The 21,647-nt window shown below is 38.3% G+C and overlaps 3 protein-coding genes and 1 pseudogene across 3 annotated transcripts; 3 read left to right on the top strand and 1 right to left on the bottom strand.

Annotated features, from left to right (window-relative positions):
• Positions 1-2,710: 2,710 nt before the first annotated feature.
• Positions 2,711-5,484, top strand: LOC101296178 (G-type lectin S-receptor-like serine/threonine-protein kinase At5g35370-like). The gene has a single exon (XM_004292634.1). The coding sequence runs from the start codon at positions 2,711-2,713 to the stop codon at positions 5,309-5,311; it is 2,601 nt and encodes an 866-aa protein (XP_004292682.1). The 3' UTR covers positions 5,312-5,484.
• A 1,227-nt stretch (positions 5,485-6,711) lies between these two features.
• On the bottom strand, positions 6,712-8,072 carry LOC101296827 (annotated as a pseudogene).
• Positions 8,073-9,996: 1,924 nt separating this feature from the next.
• Positions 9,997-12,461, top strand: LOC101296537 (protein TRANSPARENT TESTA 12-like). Its single transcript, XM_004290791.1, has 8 exons — positions 9,997-10,366; positions 10,601-11,145; positions 11,241-11,327; positions 11,421-11,477; positions 11,582-11,820; positions 11,905-12,023; positions 12,125-12,211; positions 12,315-12,461. Exons 1-8 carry the CDS (start codon positions 10,055-10,057, stop codon positions 12,387-12,389), a joined length of 1,521 nt encoding a protein of 506 aa, XP_004290839.1. The 5' UTR covers positions 9,997-10,054; the 3' UTR covers positions 12,390-12,461.
• A 1,403-nt stretch (positions 12,462-13,864) lies between these two features.
• LOC101296254 (selenoprotein K-like) lies at positions 13,865-17,155 on the top strand. The gene is made up of 4 exons (XM_004290790.1): positions 13,865-13,948; positions 16,338-16,441; positions 16,539-16,686; positions 16,784-17,155. Exons 1-4 carry the CDS (start codon positions 13,930-13,932, stop codon positions 16,816-16,818), a joined length of 306 nt encoding a protein of 101 aa, XP_004290838.1. The 5' UTR covers positions 13,865-13,929; the 3' UTR covers positions 16,819-17,155.
• The last annotated feature ends 4,492 nt before the right edge of the window (positions 17,156-21,647 follow it).

The following is a 21,647-nucleotide window of genomic DNA, read 5'->3' as shown; positions in this document are numbered from 1 at the left end:
TTTACCATATTTGTTATTTTATCTTGGACAGTGTATTGTATTGACGTTTGATCTCAGGGTTGATGAATTCTTGCTTGAAATGAAACTTGTCTGAAATTTGATTTATTATAGTTTGAATTGGCTAGAATTCAAGCAACAGGCACATAAATACTCCAAAGGGTGTGTTGGTTTCTAGTTTCTCTAGCTTCAACTTGAACCCAACAACAATGATGGCTGTTTATAAATAATGCATGGCCTCATCAATACTGCCCATCAGGTCAACCTTTCTGTCTTCAAATTTATGTGCGACTTTCTCACTTTTCTTCCCACCACGGCACCACCTTCTCTATTGAAGTCATCCTCGTGGTATTGAAGCTATTGATTTCTCCCATACCGATGTGTGAAACTCATGAATGTGGGAAATGAGGAGCACCGACCCTGTTTCTATATGTGACCGAAACTATGAAGTTGTATTGTAGCAAGCACAACCTTTGGGAACGTTGACATTTGGCTTTTGTTAGAAAGTAGAAAACCCTTTAATGGGAGGTCAATGGTTATGAAGCGGCCGTTAGTACTGTTCACATGATCATTAAAGAAATCATGATTAATTACTGTTATATGTAAATCTAAGAGTAGAAAATAAAACAACTTAACTTTAAAATAATATTTTCCATCTTTGAATTTATATCTAACGGTGATTGACTATGATTTCATTGGTCACTGCTAACTATGTGAACACTACTGTATGAAGCTGGGTCGTCAAACTCTTGCTTCTGTTTACACCCTTGTTAAAAATTCTGAACTTGACCTAGTTCAAAAAAAAAAAAAAACATTCTGAACTTGAAATCTCAAACATTTGAGGACTTGATTAATTTAGACGACTTGCTTTTACTTTCGGTCAAGAACCGTTTTAGCATGGAGAGCATTAGTCTAAATATTCGGGTAACGTAGTACAGACCTGGTGTGGAGGCCAAAAACACACATTCATTACTTAAAAGATTTCACTACGAATTTTCAAAATGATTGATTAGTTTTGGCCAGCAAATGTGTGGGATGAATGAGTTGCCTCCGGATTTGAAGGAGATCAGAATCATTTTAAGGACACTAGATCTCCAAGGACACACATGCATTGCAGTTCTGTTCATATATTAAAACCTTCACCAGCTAACTTGCAGCCAAAGGTTGAATTGGGACTCCTTCAATTTTGTGATTGATGTCATTGTATAGAGTAGGGACCTTGGCTTTTGGTGGTAATGGGAGAATAGCCTACCATATATCACTCTTGTATTATATTCAAGGGAAGAAGGGACACTGCATATATCACTCTCGTATTATATACAGAATATTGCTATAGTAATTGATTGATAACCTAATGCTCAAGATACACTGCATTTGTTCATCTTGATCTGAATCGATCTCAATTATTTTTAGTGTTCGGTATGATACGTCTTCATGTTTCAATTTAAGAAGATTATCACCATTTCAAGTTTCCCGGATTATTATTACAAGCTTATTGCAAACTAGTTACTAGCTAGAGCCCTCAGTTCGAGTAGCGTAAGAGAGAAAAAAACTTCGTAGTCAAGGAGCATACAAGACAATATTTCATCTTAAATTTACACATGTTTTTCAAGTTTCCAAAATATATATAGGTTGATTAAATGCACAATTGTATTGTAATTTTAAAGAAATATGCTCTCGCGATACTTTTTTTTTTTCTGAAACAAAACAATCATTAACATGTTCTTGTATACACATTAACAATCATTAACAATCATTAACATGTTCTTGTATACATTATTTTCAAAAAAAAAAAAAAAAGTTACTTGTATACACATGGTTGTGTAAGTACATAATGTAATTCTAGACATTTATATATCGGGGTTGTTATGTATTCGTAGTAATGTCATCTAATCTCACAAGAACTCTCCGGAAAAAAAAGAACACCTATAGATTTTCATTTTAACGGCACGTCCCTCCCTAAATTTCATTCTCTCTCCTCCTCCCCTGCCTCCGCCTCTTCTCCGGCGTCATACTCCCCTATTTTCGATCTTTGCCCGCGCAGTGCTCACATTTTCGGCTAAGTGGCAACACAATCACCCAGCAGGTACGACTCCACATGCACACCATGTGTTCGATGAATTGCCTAAACGAGCAGTCCATTTGTTTGTATTACTTGTTTGTTTGCATAAATATAGCTCATTTTTAATAGTTAATGAATGATTGAGAATTGATTATGTGAAACATAAGAACTCTACTAAGGCGATAATGTAGGAATAAAACTATCTCGTATTCGGTCACGCCGGTAGTTAAGTCTTCTCATCATAGAAAGCATGGTTGATGCGTTTTAGTTTTTAAAAGGGTATACAATATACAGAGCTGGAATGATGATCGTGAGCTGTAGCATTTAGGAGGATTTAAAATGGTGTTTATACGCGACACTCCAATCTTGTTCGTTTTGGATGAAGACTTTTCTCGGGTTTGACCGCCACTGAGATTTTTGAAGATTGTAACCCCAGATGATGTAAGCGCTGAATAAACGATTGCATCTACTTTGCACGCCAATTAGGAACAAGTAGGTGGGCTTAGAGAGGGAGATAGTCAACGGTTATGTAAATCCCAGGAGCAGAAAATTGAGGAAATGAAATGAAGATAGCCACAGCATACCATTTTCAGCTTCAAAAATACACCCTTTCTTCCTTAAACCCTTTACTTGTTTCGAAGGAACCACTGCATGGGATCGTTCTCGTTCGTCCCTGTTGTTTTTTTCTTTCTCTTTGTTGCTGTCTCTGGTATTTCTTTCACAGAGTTTGTATACCCGCCTTTCTCTGCTTCACACTATGGATTCATTGACATGGCTGGTACCTTCTTGTCTTCTCGAAATGGAACATTTAAAGCTGCTATGTTTAATCCTGGTGGTCAGTCCAGCTTTTACTTGAGCATCATCCATGTGGCATCCAATACTGTCATCTGGGCTGCCAATCGGGACGCTGCCATCTCAAGTTCTGGTGAGATGAATCTCACGGTTAAAGGACTTGGCATTTCAGATGCCGATGGCAATCCCGTTTGGTCAACTCCGCCATTGAAATCATCAGTGCATGCGCTATTGCTGAATGAAGTTGGTAATCTAATCCTTCTTGATCAATTCAATGGTTCTCTTTGGGAAAGTTTTCACTACCCAACAGACACGATTGTTATTGGACAACAGTTATCTGTCGGGTCATTTCTGAACAGCTCCAGTACCTCGTCAAACTTTTCAAGAGGTGATTACAAGCTCATACTGAGTTCTTCTGATGCGGTGCTTCAATGGCGTGGGCAGACATATTGGAAGTTGTCAATGGAAACACTAGCTTATAAGAACTCGAATTACATAGCTGAATATATGGCTGTCAACAGAACAGGTCTTCAGCTTCTTGGTCGTAATGGAACAGTGATCGTGATTCAGGTGCTCTTGACACCTTCAGACTTTCAAATTGCTCAGTTGGATCCCTCGGGAAAGTTCATTGTCAAAAGCTTTTCTGGTTCAAAGTGGAACCAGGAATTTGCGTGGCCAACTGATAGTTGTAGAATTCCATTCTTTTGCGGCAGTATTGGTTTGTGTTCAGGCTCTGCATCCACTAACCCTACATGTTCATCATGTCCATCAACTTTCCATGTAAGCTCCGAAGACAATGGTGGTTGCCTGCCAAACAGTCCCTATTCTTTGCCATTAGCCTGCAACTCAAGCAATAACAGCAGCCAGCAGAATTCATCAGCCCTTTCATATATCAAGCTTGGCAATGGTATGACTTACTTTTCCATTCTTTTTTCGGAGCCAGTAAAATACGGTGTTAATATGTCCACCTGTCAAGAACTCTGCTCTGTCATCTGCACTTGCTTGGGAGTTTTCTATCAAAATTCATCTGGTTCTTGCTATTTGCTTGAAGATGAGTTGGGGTCGATTATTTCAAATAGTAATGCTGGTGTAGATGATCCATTGGGTTACATCAAAGCCCTTGTTGGATCTTCACCAACAGACTTCAATAATCCCAGTTCTGGAAAAAGAAAATTTCCTTTAGCAGCCCTGGTGCTTTTGCCATTTACTGGGTTCTCTCTGTTGGCAGCGCTAGCTTTTCTTCTGAGAGGAAGACGGAGACAGTCAAAGGAAAAAGAGATAAAATTAGGGCGTATGGACTCACGTTCTTCAGGAGAGATGGATGCCTTCTACATCCCAGGCTTACCTAAGAGGTTTGACTTTGAAGAACTTGAAGTGGCTACGGATAATTTTAAGACCCTGATTGGGTCTGGTGGGTTTGGTGCTGTCTATAAGGGAATTCTACCAGATAAAACTGTTGTAGCTGTAAAGAAGATAACAAATGTAGGTGTTCAAGGGAAAAAGGATTTCTGCACTGAGATTGCAGTGATTGGTAATATTCACCATGCTAATTTGGTCAGATTGAAAGGGTTTTGCGCCAAAGGGAGACATCGCCTTTTGGTCTATGAATATATGAATCGTGGCTCGCTTGACAGGACACTTTTTGGAAGTGGACCAGTCATAGAATGGCAAGAGAGGCTTGATATAGCTCTGGGGACAGCGCGTGGGCTTGCATACTTGCACAGTGGGTGTGATCAGAAGATTATCCATTGCGATGTCAAGCCAGAGAACATTCTCTTGCAGGATCATTTTCAGGCAAAGCTTTCAGATTTTGGCCTTTCAAAGCTTCTCAGTCCAGAACAGTCCAGTCTATTTACAACTATGAGGGGCACACGCGGCTATCTTGCACCGGAATGGCTAACTAACTCTGCAATCTCTGAGAAAACTGATGTCTATAGTTTTGGAATGGTACTTCTAGAACTTGTTAGTGGAAGGAAAAATACATCAAGACTGCAAAGCCATAACCTGAATGATAGCAGCAGTGGTGGTCAGTCATCATCGTCATCTGGGTCAGGACTTGTTTACTTTCCACTATTTGCACTAGATATGCATGAGCAAGCGAGGTACTTGGAGCTTGTTGATCCAAGACTGGAGGGACGAGTGACAAGGGAAGAGGTGGAGAAATTTGTGCGTGTAGCGTTGTGTTGTGTTCAAGAGGAACCAGCACTTAGGCCAAATATGAATGCTATTGTTGGCATGCTGGAAGGAGGCATCCCTTTAGGTCAGCCAGATTTTGATTCATTGAATTTCTTGCGCTTCATTGGACGTCGATTCACTGAGGCGTCTATGATAGAAGAGGGAACTGAGAGAAATGATAGAGTGCGGTATCAAGAGTCTAATTCTTTTCCTACACGGACAACAATTGACTCGCGTACTTGCTTTTCTTATGTCTCTTCACAGGAGGTTTCAGGCCCAAGATAGTGTTAAGTAGTTGAGTAGCTTGTTTATAGTTAAATGTGGATAGGAAGTACATGAATTTGATTTTGGATATTTTCACTCTATTGGATGTAACTGTATAATTCTTATATCTGTCCACCAGGCGGAATGTATCCTCGATGGCTGTAATTTTGAGCAAGTAATAGACATGATTGTGTGGAAATTAGATATAGCCTCTGCATTACTTTCCTTATATGTCACCCTAATTGTGTTTTCACCTTATATCTGCTGTAAGAGAGTTGTCACTGATGTTGTCATGGTGGTTTTTTGAGGGTGGCCACAGTGTGTGTATGCAGGAACCTTATGAACAGATGTTCATTGTCCTCTAAATTCTAGTAATACTCTGCTATAGACCATTTGACAATTATCTGTTTGCTATATCACGATGAAGTTCTATTCTATGCATTGATATACTTTCCCCAGTCTAGCGTTTTATTACCTCTTTGTTTGCTAAGTAAATACTGTGCGTGAGGTATCAACCATGTAAGTCTATACATGCCATCAAGAAAGTACAAGATATTGTAAAAGCGTTTCTTTTCCATATCTTCTTGCTAATTGGAATTTTTTTCTTGTTTGAATATACAGTTCTATAAATATATGTAAAATTTCTCTTCTTCTTTTACCTACTCAACAATATTGATTTTGCTTACCTTTGTGTTTTGAATCTTTTGATTCCAAATGGCAGCTGGTGAAAAATACTTTCCTGAAACATGAACACACAGTCTCTCAAGAAAAATGGTTGGAGGCAGTGTTGTCACTAGCATTGGAGCGGACATTGGTGAAAGGGGATATATTGAGCTGCTCTATGAGCAAGGTCAAGTATACTTCTCACTTATCAGATCAGTGTACAAGATTCTCCTGGATGACATTTCTCATCATGTGTTCAAACTCGTCTAGCAAAACTTCCGTTCTCACATGAGAATGAAAGAGATTAAGTTGAAACAGTATAGATGTGTTTGTTATCTTTGAGTTCAGTTCTGGATGTTCAGTATAAACAGTGTAGGTAGTATTGAGTAGAAACAGTATAGCTAGTTCTACTGAACATCCAGAATTGAACTCAAAGATGTGTTCTGTTCTGGTATGAGTTGTAACTGAACTCAAAGGTTATAACTGTTATCTGATAGCTAGCCTAGCTAGCCTAATTCCAGTCATCGCCTTTGGCATGTTTCTGTACTGCTATCATCATTGTTGGAGATTTAATACAACAAATATTGATAACGACACTGAACTGTCGTGACATTCTGAAGAACCTCATAAAATTTATCTACTTAGTGCAGGCATCATGAATCCCCACCCTACATACTTGGACAGATAGCAAAACATATGAACCTTGTGAAGAGACTATTTTATGTCCCATTGAGCAACATATTTATTAAACCACTCATCTATTGTGGGATCTTATTGAATTTGCGGTATCGGTATTCGCTGTATGTTTTGGTCGAGTATTTGGCAGGATTTTGCTCATCAACAAGCTCCGGCAGAGGGCCAATCACAGCCTCATGTGGCGGCACAATGAACACAGCCCACGACATGCGCATGCGTTCCTTGTTCACCAAGCTCCTGTGAAGAACACTCTTGTACTTACCATTGCTCAAGATCTCCATCTGATCACCAATGTTCACAAAGATTGCATTGGGCGGGTAATTAACAGCAACCCACTTTTCATCCTTCCAGAGCTGAAGGCCAGGAACATCATTCGAAACTACTAAGGTGAGGGCGGACATGTCGGTGTGAGGCTCAACACCAAGGGCTAGTTGGGGCTGTGGGCATGGCGGGTACATATTTATCTTCATTTCCAATTCTATTTCTTCATCTCCAATATGCGATTTTAGTACCTTCCTATCCAGGCCTAGACCCTCTGAAAGCACCTCCAATAGCTTGTCTGTCACTCTCAGCATTTCCTTCTTGTACTCCTCATTTACTTCCCTGAGTCACTTTTAAGTATTAGACTAAAGAATACAGGTAAATGCAGCTATAGTAGCTAGTCAGTTTTAACTTGTGTCTTCAGCAGTTTGTCTAAATTCGTTAGTGGTCACTTAATAATCTAACATTACTTTTTTAATTAGAAAAAGAATTCTTAAGGCTCAAGTTAAGCAACTGAAATTAATACTTCAAGTTTAGCACAAATAACAGAGAGTTGTTTATAGTCCTGCTGAGTGCTGATAGTGTTCTTTTTCTAGTTTTTCTAAACATGCTGGTGGATTAATTTTCTAAACATGTTTGTTAAATAACTAGAATCCAAGAATGACAGATAATCAGAAACAAAAACCAATGCTGGAAACTCTAATTTTACCTGTATGATGGAGGATTCCTAGGCCAGAAATCATAGTTAACCTTAGATGGAGGAGCAACGTGGTGAAAGAAATAGTCAATCCACAATCTTTTCATCATGATTCTTAGTCATCCTAGTCCCATACCCATCAAATCTGCCACTAGCAGGGTCATTTGCATAGGCCTCCTTTTCCTCCTGTGGCAGCATAAAAAACTCTTTGCTAACCTTCTGTAACTCCTCTATCAATGAAGCTGGCACCCCATGGTCAGTGATGAGAAAGAACCCCCACTCAGTAGCTGCCTCGGCAACTTTTTCCACAAGGTCCTCATGTGGCGATGCTAGGGAAATGACCGGCACTGCAACTCCCTCCACGGCCTTGCTGTTCTGTGGCTGCTCATGGAAGAGGCGGATGAACTTGGTCGGGAGCTCCTTGATCCCGCCAAAGGCCAATGCCTGAACTCTCTCTACCGGCATTGTATGTAACTGGGACGAGTAACGTTATGGTTGTATATACTTGTTTAGTTAAAAGCTTGTTGCAAAACGAAAGAGCAGATCCGATCAGGTTCAGCCATGAAAAATAAACTGCAGCCGGTGCTGTAACAGAACCTAGCTACCTAACTTTCCCCCTAGATTGATTTACAGTTTGGAGATGGGTGCATTTGGATCACCACATTGGGATGATCATTTGGTAAATGACATCTATAACGGTATGTCGTTATCCAACACTACTTCGATTTTTGAAACGTAAACCACACTAGTTTTGTTTGGGTTTGTTTGAGTCGATTTAAGTTTCCAGGTCTGTCTTTCAATCAACTCCTTTCCTGACCAAAAAAAGAAAGAAATACATGGGGGAGTGAGATACGCACACACTAAGTAGTTATCCAACTAAGAAGCAGCTATTGGTTTATTGTAATGAATACATCCACGCGGGTAGTCTTCGTGCATGTTTGTTTCATAGGATTAAATGAGACTGTGCTAAATAAAGAGTCCAGTTGGATTAGTATTATGTTTGGTGTTACTGGATACTAAAATAAATGAGCTTATGTAACATCTTGTTTTCATTTTGGTCTCTTTAGATGGTGTTATTGTGGGTACTCAAATATATCATCCTTAGATAACACCATCAATCTAAATCATAAACTCAGCAAACTACCCTCTAATCTCATGTAACACCAAACATAGGTTAATATTAGTATATCTTAAGACACCCCACATAAGTATATGACAGTCTTAAAAAATAAGGAGATCTAATGTAGTCCCAAATACCAAACGTGCATGTTCCTGTACTACTTATCACTTTGGGAGCTTGGCCTCTGCTTCCTCACCAGCACGAGCCAAAGAACCCAGAACCGGACGTTCCCCTAAACCCTAAACATACAAGTAAAAGGAAATCAAAAGAAGAAAGCAGAGTAAAGGAAGTAAAACCCCAAATGTGGGAGGGGCAGAGAAGATCCAAGAAACAAGTACCTTTTTTTTTTTTGGTAGATGNTAAGTTAGAGCTTNAANATCTTTTAAGTACACTAGTAATAGGTAACCAAGCATACAGTCCTACTTCTTAGTTTTAATTTATCTGATTCTATAAGGTCCCTCCTACTTGTCTAACCTAATGAGCAACTGCATTTGCAGTTCTTAGGACCATAAGCTNTAGATACTATTCTGCTTGTATTTAGAAGACAAAAGTACGATGCCATCAATAAGAATAACCAATGCTCCAAGTTAGTGATAGTCCTCCATTTAAATTTCTGAAACAAGCAACTGAAACTACTGTAAGAAACAATTACTTTACGATCCCCCTATACAGGAAGAAANATTAGGAAGAAAAAAGACAGGGTTAGGTAATGTTGGCCTACATACACTCAACTTTTACCTAACTTTTACTTAATTACTTAACGTACTAATAACCTACCCAAATATGTTGTTGACTTAATACAGATTACTCACATAGTCCAAAAAAAAAAAACCAAAAGACGAAATAGATTACTCACGTGTTTACCTTAACCCAAACCCAAACGAAGAAAGACAATACTACCCCCTCCAAAAAAAACAAAAAAAAAAAAAAAACCCAAAGAGAATCATCTGAGTCTTCTTCGTTTATATCTGAGTGAGTCCCCTCCAAAATCAATATATACAAAACAAGAATAAACAGTGCAACAACCCAAAACAAGTACTTGGATGATTCATTTGACTTGCATTCATAGGTTTTTCTGAACTTTCTGAACAAAAATAGATTAGTTGGAGCTAAAATTCTACGGCTACTTTGCTAGATAGCAGAGCACATGCTCATGCTGTTTGGTGCCAAACAATTTGGAATGTTAGTTAGAGCTCCTGTTTTCTATGTCATAATGTAACATGATTTAAATACATTCTATCTGCTTCTGATTTCCAAGCACACATACAAGACTCTTCTGCGGTTTCAACATCACTAAGTAGCGGTGGCTCAGACGGCTGGGACAACCATGGGGTCATCGGAGCAGTACCAGCCGCTACTCCTCGGACTTGACTCACATTCCCGGATTCCTGACTTGTCATCCGCCGTGATTGAAGAGTTTTTGGAGCAAAGTCCTGTAGCAGTGAGGTGGTGGCCTAGGCTAGTGGCATGGGAGTCGAGGTTGCTATGGATATTATCCGGTTCGTCTATCTTAGTTTCGGTTTTTAATTACATGCTCAGCTTTGTCACACTTATGTTCTGTGGCCATCTGAGTGCATTGGAGCTTGCTGGAGCCTCTATTGCAAGTGTGGGAATCCAAGGTCTTGCTTATGGGATTATGGTATGTAATCCTATGTATGTAACATAACAGTAGCTCATTTTCATTTCCGGCTTACTTACTGTTTGAATGAATTAATACTTTACTATTTGGTTCTTGCAACCACTCTATTGGAGATGAATCAAATAAGCTAAACTCATTTGCAGTTTTTCATATCTATGCTTTTACCTGTTTGAAGAACAGCACTCTATATTCTGTTAGTCTACTATAAGCTAAACTCTTGGTTTGATTTTCAAGTTGGGCATGGCAAGTGCTGTACAAACTGTTTGTGGGCAAGCCTATGGAGCCAAACACCTTAGCGCAATGGGAATCATATGCCAAAGAGCAATCGTCTTGCACTTGGGAGCAGCAGTCCTCCTTACATTTTTGTATTGGTTCTCAGGTCCAATACTTGTAGCCATGGGGCAGTCAGAAAGCATAGCAGAACAGGGTCAAATCTTTGCGCGCGGTTTAATCCCTCAACTCTATGCATTTGCCATAAACTGCCCACAACAGAGGTTTCTTCAGGCACAGAACATAGTGAACCCTTTGGCATACATGTCCATTGGAGTGTTCCTTGTTCACACACTTCTCACTTGGGTGGTGGTGTATGTAGTGGACTATGGACTAATAGGTGCTGCTCTTACACTTAGCTTTTCTTGGTATTTGCTTGTGATTACAAATGGGATTTACATTTTGGTAAGCCCCAACTGCAAGGAAACTTGGACTGGTTTCTCATGGAAAGCCTTTCACGGAATTTGGCCTTATTTTAAGCTAACTATTGCTTCTGCTATCATGTTGTGGTATGTATTATACACATTTTAAGTTGTTAGCCTTTCCTATTCTTTTTCTTTTGGAATACCTCATGAAACTGAGTTTAACAATGCTTCAAATGTAGTTTGGAGATTTGGTACTCTCAAGGGTTGGTGCTTATATCAGGGCTGCTATCAGACCCTACAATCGCACTGGACTCCATTTCTATCTGGTATATATTTTCTTTTCTTTTTTCTAGCCAATTAGATCACTTTTTTTTAGCTTGCATTGTTATCTAGCTTATCATATTCCCTGATGATTCCAGCATGAACTACTTGAACTGGGACATGCAATTCATGCTAGGCCTTGCTGCTGCAGCGAGGTTTGTGACACATTTTGAAAGTTTTCAATTCTTCCTTGGCAAATATGTGTTAGAAGTTTCTTACTGATAATGCGATTTCTGATAATGCGATTTGGCTAATGCAGTGTTCGAGTGAGTAATGAGCTAGGTGCAGGTCATCCGAAGGTGGCCAAATTTTCGGTATTTGTAGTGAACGGGACCAGCATCCTGATTAGCATAGTGTTCAGTGCTATTGTGCTGATATTCAAAGTTGGATTGAGCAAGCTATTTACAAGTGACAGCGAGGTTATCGAGGCAGTGTCTAATTTGACCCCCTTGCTAGCCATCTCTGTGTTCTTGAATGGCATTCAACCTATACTCTCAGGTATTGACAGAATAATATGCTAGATACAGTCGAAAAACATCTCAGTCAGTCACCATTTCTAATTTTTGATGTGTGGAATTTCAGGTGTGGCAATTGGAAGTGGATGGCAAGCCATTGTAGCTTATGTGAACCTGTCTTGTTACTACATTATCGGTCTTCCAATTGCTTGTGTTCTTGGCTTCAAAACTAGCATGGGAGTAGCAGTAAGTACTTGAAACTTTTACCTCACTCCCAGTAAAGTTAATGCGTTTGTGATTGTGAATGATACTGAAAACAATGCCTTTTTTTTGCCTTAATTTTTCAGGGTATTTGGTGGGGGATGGTTATTGGAGTATTTTTACAGACAGTAACTCTAATTGTTCTCACTGCCAGAACCAATTGGGATGCTGAGGTAACTTAAAATATGATGAAAGTTTCTTACCATCTAAATACTTGAGTAGACATGCATGAACTGAAATTGGAACAAAGATTTTGATCGTGATTTTGTTTTGAAGGTTGAAAATGCGTCTGAGAGATTGAGGACATCTGCAAATGTAGAAAGGTTGCTCTTAGTGGAAGACGACGTATGAGAGTGCCGACAGTTTCAAACTTCATTGGTTTCATGTGGTGCAATATTTTTTTTATTGATATTGCATTGTCCACGAGAATTGGGTTATACGTTTGTTTCTTTCCATGTAGAGAACCAATCATGTAGCCAATTTTGATTATTTAAGGAGACCTGCTTATTTCTTTAACAAACTCCAATTGAGTTCAAAGCAAGATACTGTCTAGCATATATTGAATCAAGGCAATATTTTTTTCCGATGAAATAAATAAAGATATAAAAAAACACCCTAAAAACAACCGAAGTTTGAAGTATCAAAATGAAGAGTATGACAAGCTTGAAGAGGTAAACCATTATGTCAGCTAGCAATAGAAGAGCTATGTCCCTGATTAGATTGTCTACTACTACAAAGTTTGCTTCCCTCCGGATGTGATGGATTTCAACGAAAGAAACTGACTTGCTAGTAACTTTATATCATGTATATGTAGGGGAAATTATTATTTGTACCCGGAACACCGTCTGTTTTATGTTCTCCTTTAATCTCATTGGTCCACGTGTTTTATCCTTATTTCTGATTGGTGTATTTAATTACTTTTTTTTTCCCACCCCGTGCTGGTCTCCACATGAATCTAAGTTATATGATTGGTCAGGTATAACACCTGGCAGTGCCATGTGGTGTTCCGGGTACATAGAATAATTAAAGCATGGGGGGTTTCCAAAAGAATTGCACAATTACCATTCAATTTTATCTTGAAAAGCTATAAAAGAGAATAGGAATTACTAAAAGAAATTAAATAAATTGCTCGAAATCATTTTTAATTCCGAAATTTCAAAAATACACACACCATAAACCCCAGACGAAGGCCCAAACGCGACATGGACTCCAAAGGATATGCAAGCCCAAAGTAATCTGTAGCTTGTTTCGGAATGACACCCATCTCTTTTTACCGCCATATAAGAGCATCTCCAACAACTTCCCCATTTTCTTGATTTTATCAATTTTGGGGAATATTAGGTTGTTTTGTGGTCCAACAGCTTCCTTATCTCATTCCCCAAAATGGGGATGGAGAAAAAAGATAAGCACTCATTCCCCAAATTTGCAGCAAAGTTTTCCTTCCCCAAATATTAATTATTCACGTGCTCCAATGATAAGAACAAAAATCTAGAATATTTTATTAGGTAATTTATGTTACAATGAAATATATGATTTTTTTTTGTTATTATTAATAATCTTATAGCAGTTTTTATTATTTTAATAAATGTTAAAATCTCTAAAATGGAGAAGCTGTTGGAGTTGGAGCATAAAACTTTTTAGAGAAATTTTGAGAAAACTGTTGGAGATGCTCTAAATACAATAACGCGAGGTTCTAAACCACTAAATGTACGACACGTGGAAAAAAGCCTTAAAATGACGTTTCTGTAGCCAATGAAAATTGAGATGACGTGTAAAATTGGTTGACGGCAAAATCCAGAAGTCGTATCTATATATAAAATTCTGCTGGACTCTTTCTAGAAAAGGTTTTGGAACGAAGACTTGCTAATTGCTTCTCCGATCTCTATCTCCGATGGCGTACGTCGAGCGAGGTTTGCCTCTCTCGTTTGATTTTGTTTCATTTTGTGTGTGTGTGTGTTTGTTTGGTATGATCGGAATCGTCGGTTATTCAATTCATGTATTTCAGATCAGGGTATGATTATCATTTTACCTATGAATTGTGTGTCCCTTGGGTTATGGATTCTCTGAATTAATGTCTTAATTTTCCAACTTTTTAGGATTAGATTTATTGTTTTCATGTATTTTGGGAACTCTAATTTGATGTGGCACTGCGTAATGGTCTTTGGTTGAAATCAGAAGATTTTAGATTTGTGATGAGCAACTGCGATTCTCGAGGTTTTTTCGGAAATGAAATCAGGCATCCGAGTTCTTTGATTTTCAAAGATTTTAGGGATAGCAGTGGTGTGCCCTGCATTTTATGGGCTGACTAGAGAGCTTTTACGGCTTGTGTAGAATGAGGAGGGCGTGCAACCTTATCTTTTTCGTTGTAAATGTCTGCTGTGGTGTGTGATTTTATCGTTTCTCTTTGGCTATGCTCTTGTCAGTCATGTGATTCAAATGACTCATGGTGAGAGATTGTGTGATTAGTATCCAGTTGTGATCTGTCCAAGAGTTCGTTGTTTGTGTTTAGGTACTGCTGTATTTGAATTAAGTTTCGGATGTTTTTGTTCTTCGCAAGTGTAGGAAGCTAAGTGAAATCTAGTTGGGGAATTAATGGCTGGTTAGCAGCATTTGATTTTGTGTTCTGCTTATCATTGCTATATTCTTTCTGTACTAGTTCTGGCCCAGACCATAACACTTTTTTTCTGTTTTTTTTCTTTTTCTTTCTTTTCTTCCAGTTTTGTTCTGTATGCTTCTTTCTAGCCTGTGGTGTCTTTTGTTCTGCCTTGTCTGTCTGCCTTCTCCATTACTCAGCTAGCTAAGAGCTTATGTAACTTGGGTTGCTGCCATTTGATCTATAGAGCAGTACTGCTTATTTCAGTTGTATACTTTTGTGACATTTCTCCTTTGCAGTGGCGGATCCAGGATCCAATATGTGTCTAGGCTAATTAGAAGTGCAAAAAAAAAAATTTAGAATTTCTTGATACAATTTTTTTTATGAGGTTTGGAACCAAATGAGACACTCATCAAAGAAAATTTCTTTTAAAGAAACACTAAAGGAAGTGTAGGAGTATATGAGAAAACATTTAAAGAAACATTAATGGAAGTGTAGGAGTACATGAGAAAGCATTTAAAAAGAAAAATTACAAACAAAATGCTAATAGAAAAATAGATTATTGCCAAAACAATGGAAAAGAATTCATTTAACCAAAGTAGGAAAGTGAAGAAAATGAGAAGGGAAAAGAACATGCAAAGTCAAAAAGAAATATAGGTTTCATAAGTGTGGTTTGTAGAGTCAAAAATGAATATTGGAAGAAGAAAATATTGGAAAACTAGGCAAAACATCAAATCTGCTTGTAGAAGCATCAAGAGGAGTCGAACCTCTGACCAAACTAAAGTAAAGTTAGAGAGAATGCCAACTGAACCAAAGCAACTTTTATTATTACTGGGTATTCATTTAATACATATAGAGAATTCTGTCTAGGCTGCAGCCCATACAGCCTACTACATGTATCCGCCCCTGGTCCTTTGATGTGTTGTGTTTTACTTCTTTTTTTCTTTTTTCTGTAGGATTGCATTTGTGTGGCAATGCTTTTGTCTCTCTTCTTTAAACTATGTACAAGAGGCTTGGTTTTGCTATACTGTGTAATGTTTTTGAGGATTCTACTCTTTGACAATGAATTTTGTGTCACATCACTTGTGCTCTATACATGAATGAGAGGCTAGGTGCCCTGAGTTTGGAGGCAGCTATCATATGATGATACATTTAGCAAATATCTTTTTTTTTTTTTTTAATTTCTCTAGCTTATCTTTTTGGAACAATCAATTGATGACTTCAATCAAGTGTGCCAATATGAGAGATACTGCATCATGATTTGTGAACTTGAGGAAATTCTTAGTCAAGACCTTTTGCTAGATTTCGGTAATCTTTGCATGTACCAGGATGTTCTTTGTAGTTTGTAATTTATATCTTGGGCCTGGTTCAGGGGGTGTGTGGTATGTGTTTTGTGTTCGTGTTTTATTGAGAACTTGGCCTCCCTATAAGCTTAACTAGCTCAACATTTGTGAGGTTCTAGACTTGGCTGTAGCTTAAGGCCTTATGCCAAGTTGTGCTTCGGTGTATATGTGCTGAATGTGCTATTTTTCTTGTCTGAATTGGAATCTCTTGGTGTAACTTCCGTAATTATTATTTTTTAAATGCAAGATGCTGGGGGAAGCTGAATGGCTGGCTTATTGTGGTTCAGTCATTCTCTCATTCTTTGACTTTTATCCCTTGTGCTTTTGGAAACTCACTGTGTATTCTTGTATCTTTGTCTTTAGGCGTTGTGAAATCCAAGCGATCCATTTGGCGACTCAAAACGATAACGGACTTCTTCTGGGCCATCGTCAACTTGATAGGCGTGTTTTTTGCTACAATGTTCTCAGTAAGAATTCTAGTGTTCTCTTCTATTTTGCCTATATGGCTTACTTGAAGCATCAATGCATTGTCTTCTAAGATACTTTTTTATTGTCATACATCAGATGGAAAAGTCGGATGCTTACAGAAAAGGATCCGGGGCTAGCAAAAAATGGGATGGCGGTGGGCCTGGAGGCCCTGGAGGGGGACCATATGGCGGTGGTCCTCGTGGGCCACCTCGTGGGCTTGACAATGTTCGTGGCATCGACCATAGTATGTCAACTCTTCTGTTTCCTATGTTTGGTTTTCTAATTATGTTGCTTTCCTAAAATTCCTTACTAAAAATGTTATTGTACTTCTCTACATCCAGGTTCCTTACCTGCCTGTGGTTCCTGCTGTGGTTAAATGGTGGCGAGTATATCTTGCATCGTGTCTTGAAATGGTTGGATGGTTTGGGAGTGATATGCTAGTATGTTGATGTAGATACATACAAGAAGACATGGAAGCGAAATGCAACAATCGATAACATTTTTTCTTCCTTTCAAGTACTTAAGAAGACATGTTTTGTAACATTTTTTTGTACCCTTTGTTCCAGTACTTAATGTGTGGGTACTCTAGCTGTATGAAATATGTAAAAGAGTGTGCGATCATCCTTCAAGTATATGCATGCATTAATTTTCAGACGTTTATTGATATTGTTAGGTCTATTCTATTTACAAAACCAGGTGCAATTACCAACCCCAACTCTCAAATATTACCTCATATGCTACTTCGTTAGCTTCAACAACCTCGCCATGGTTTCCACCCTCCCAACCCAACTTATTGAATTGGTAATTGCAAGAAACAGAGAAACCTGGATGGTTTCGTTATGGAAGTTGGCTATAATTGGTAGCCTGGTAGGAATAGAGAAAGCTCATGGTGAGCTGAGCACCCGGTTCGTGTTCGTAACCAACCAACCATTGAAGGAACTGATGTAAGACGACATCTCACCCCAAAAAAAAAAACGATGACCATTGATATCTTCCTTAAATAGACCAAGGGAAACAACATTGTCTATTAAATTTGAGTAGTTGGGCAGTGCCAATGATGGTAACACTATGCAACCTAGCTTCTAGATGAAGAGGATGAAGTACTAGAATTTGCAAAGCGTTTCCCTATGTGATGTGGCTTATCCGCTTATACCAGCCATTTAGGTCCAACCCGACGCAATGAGCTCTAGCCTATGTGATGTGGTTTATCCGCTTATCCATGATTTATCATCATGAACATATCATATTAGAAAAATTTAGTAAATCTAATGATTTGATCCAGTTCAGTACGAGATATTTTGGTGATAATAGTCGTAAGAAAATAGAATTTTTTTTGTATCGCTTAATTATTGTGAAGTTTGGTGTGTATGTGTACAACCATCAATGGTATTATGGTACCGGTTTGCAACCATGGACCTAACTTCTAGTCTTCTAGATAGGATGATATTGAACAACTTTAGCTGGCACTTACAATTAGGGGTCTCCCTATATTGTTGCTAGCTTTTATTCCCCAGCCAATTTGCTAGGTCCGACCCGACCAAAGAGCTCAAGGAGCTCTGTTCCAAGTATATGGTACTACAATGATATGTACTCTAGGAGATCAATTCAACTCTCTAGTCGCTGCTGGCACCCAAAAAACAACAATGCAGTCTAAACTAAGATCCATATATTGTGATTAACATCATATGATCGTGAATTTTATCTAATTTTGTGCATGAGTATGTAAATATTCACCTTCAAGCTAGAAGATACCCTGACGTAGAAATGAACATTAATCTATCTCACCAAGAATCTGCGGCTAGCTATTGCTATTGTGTCCCAAAAAAACAGGAAGAGACATGCTTGCTTTCCCTTTGTCCTCAGTAGCTAATTCCCCCAAGTGATGATGTCTTTCCATACACAGACACCAGCGAGAGTCGATATCGATTTTTTCTATTCTCAATTCTATATTTCGTGCATGCTTCAAACGTATTTGAATCCTTTAATGTAGATCAGCCATCTCTATGGTCGTATTTCTACTCTCATGGTTATGTACTCTACCTCTTTACTAACTTATTTTGACTTTCCATCGGGATTATTTTGAATTGGTTAAGTGAATACTGAGATTTAACTAGATTTTTCAAGCAAATGTGTATTGTCATAATAAAGATCATTTAAAACAAAAACAAACGTTATTTTTAAAATTAAATCATACGTCTAAAAAATTAGATGTATAAGAAATATTTAAAGTTTTGCTCCAACAGTCGTAGTTATCGGTTACTTACATTAGAGAAAATTGAACATGTGTGTTTAAGACACTTTTTGTTATGGGAAAAAGACAATTTGCACAAAATAGAAAAAGTCAAACCCCATTTTAATGATAATCTTTTTTATTAGCTCATTTGAATACAAGGTACTTATTTTAAGCCCAAATACACAAATCTTTATTAAAATATAATAAAATTATATTTTTAAAAACTTTTTTACCCTTAGCTTTTACTTAAAGAGAAAAAGTGAAAAAGATGGAGGGAAGACTTTGCCGGAAGCACACCGGGCTCCGGCGCCAGTCACCGGCGGCCGCATTCCGGTCGCCAGACTCCGAACTCCGGCCGTCGGAATCCGATCACCGGTGACCGGAATTTTCCGACGACCGGAAATTTGCCGGCATCCGGTGGCCGGAATTTTCCAGAAATCTCACTGGATTTTTTTAAATGCCATCAGAATTTACGTGATCTTAACCCAAGTACGAAAAATAAAGTTTACTACCCCTAGTAAACTTTTACTGGGGGTACTAAACTCAAAATAAAGTTTCTCCATGACCATTATACACCTTAAAACAGTGAAAAATCAACTTAAATGCAGAAAAATAAAGTTTGCTACCCCTTGTAAACTTCTGCTGGGGGTAGTAAACTTGCAATACAGTTTTCCTATGACCATTATATACCTTAAAGGAGAGAAAAAATCAACATATATGCAAAAAAATAAAATTTACCACCCCTAGTAAACATCTTACTGGGGGTAGTAATTTTGCAAAATAATATCTCCAATGCTATAAGTACACATTAAAACGGAGAAAAATCAACTTAGATGTGAAAAAAATAAAATTTACTACCCCTAGTAAACTTTTACTGGGGGTAGTAAACTTGCAAAACAGTATTTTCAAGACCATAATACACACTAAAACAGAGGAAGAACAATTTAGATTTGAAAAACTAAAGTTTACTACCCCCAGTAAACTTTTATTAGGGGTAGTAAACTTGCAAAAAAATATTTTCAATGCCATAATACACACTAAAACAGAGGAAGAACAACCTAGATGCGAAAAAATAAAGTTTATTACCCCCAGTAAACTTATACTGGGGGTAGTAAGCTTGCAAAACAATATCTCCAAGGCCATAAGTACATATTAAAACGGAGAAAAATCAACTTAGATGCAAAAATAAAATTTACTACCCCTAGTAAACTTTTACTAGAGGTAGTAAACTTGCAAAACAGTATTTTCAAGGCCATAATACATACTAAAACAGAGGAAGAACAATTTAGATTCGAAAAACTAAAGTTTACTACCCCCAGTAAACTTTTATTGGGGGTAGTAAACTTGCAAAATAATATTTTTAAGGCCATAATACAGACTAAAACAGAGGAAGAACAACTTAGATGCAAAAAAATAAAGTTTACTACCCCCATTAACTTTTACTGGGGGTAGTAAACTTGCAATCTATTATCTCCAGAGAAAAATCAACACACAAGCAAATAATAGAAAATTACTACCCTGTTCTAGGATATTCTCTATGTGTGCCTTAACCTTATGCCAATAGGATATGTAGTTAGACTAGATCTATGTATTCATATCCTTACCATATTGGTATTGTGTAATTCCCTATATAAAGGGCTCCTATCAATGAATAAGATGATGACTCTCTTGCTATCTCTTTATCTCTACACTTTATCATTTATCACGTTATCATGCACTTTGTTCTAACCCTAGAGCCAATAGCCCACCATTTTTTTTTCTAAACCCTAAAAACCAAAACCCTAAAATCGGGCAGCCTTGTTTTTCCCGATTTCCGACCAAAATTCCGACTGCCCTCCGCCGGAATTTTATATCCCCAGAAAGCTCTCTCCGCCCCGGATCCAACGCCGCCGGTCTCACCCTGAGAACCGGCCGAAAAGTCTCCGAACCGGCCGCCGGAAGATTCCACACCGCCGCCGCTACCGACCACCGGTTCACCACCTTCCCTTGCTCCGATCAACCAGAAATTTTGACAGAAGCTTCCCCATCCAGAATTGCTTCTCCTATCAAATTTTCAGCCCCAAATTCGAAGTATAAGTAGGCGAAACGTTATTTCTCCTCTCGGCAGCCTCTAGAAAGGTATGTTTTTTGAAACCTTAAACTTTTCCAAGTTCAATAACTCGGGGAGGATAAAATCCTTTCCTCCCTTCTCCATCTCCATTCTATGCTTGGGATTTTGTGCGTGCAGGTACCCAAATCCCGGAATTTTATTCGCGGGTCAAGAGTGTGTTTGATCACTCTTGTTTCTTTGTCCGGGTTGTGTTTGATCAACCCCGACTTTTCACCGGATTGTGTTTGATCAATCCGAGGCCTTTTTCCGAATTGTGTTTGATCAATTCGCGGCTTTTCCGGATTGTGTATGATCAATCAGAAGGACAAACCATTAGAAGCATTATTTGTGACCTCTATCGAGTCTCATAATAACTTGGTTTTGTATACAAGAGCAATGTAACATTCTGCTCCTTTGAGTTTTGACGTACTCGATGCCTAAGGCGAATATTCGCTTGGTATCTGTGGAACCTTTCATTGGAAAGGATTAAACCACATGTTTTGACCCCCAGGCTAACAAGCCTAGATGCCGAGATGCCACATCGACAAAAGCCTTCAATGGCAATCTGTGCAAAGAGTAATGACCACAAAGTACTGTGGAATGCACTCATGGAGCGTTTCTCGAAACGTTCATATAACTCTCCTTGTTGAGTTATTAGACAAGTGGATTGCTTACCACCTTAATTGACTACATATTGTCGATGATCTTTTGTGGCATCATGATCCATAATCTTTAGCGGATTCGATCATCATCAAGTTCTCTAGGTCCTCCAAGTTGGTGTGGAATTACTAACGAGACTTGATTTTGATCATACAAACAGGAATTGTATATACGCTAATGTGATAAACTTATTTGGGATTATCCCCTAATGTGGGGACAACAA

This window comes from Fragaria vesca, linkage group LG2 (assembly GCF_000184155.1).
Source record: "Fragaria vesca subsp. vesca linkage group LG2, FraVesHawaii_1.0, whole genome shotgun sequence".
NCBI classification, from domain to species: domain Eukaryota; kingdom Viridiplantae; phylum Streptophyta; class Magnoliopsida; order Rosales; family Rosaceae; genus Fragaria; species Fragaria vesca.
The sequence above is the reverse complement of the archived record's forward strand: the minus strand, read 5'-3'. Positions and strand labels throughout refer to the sequence as shown.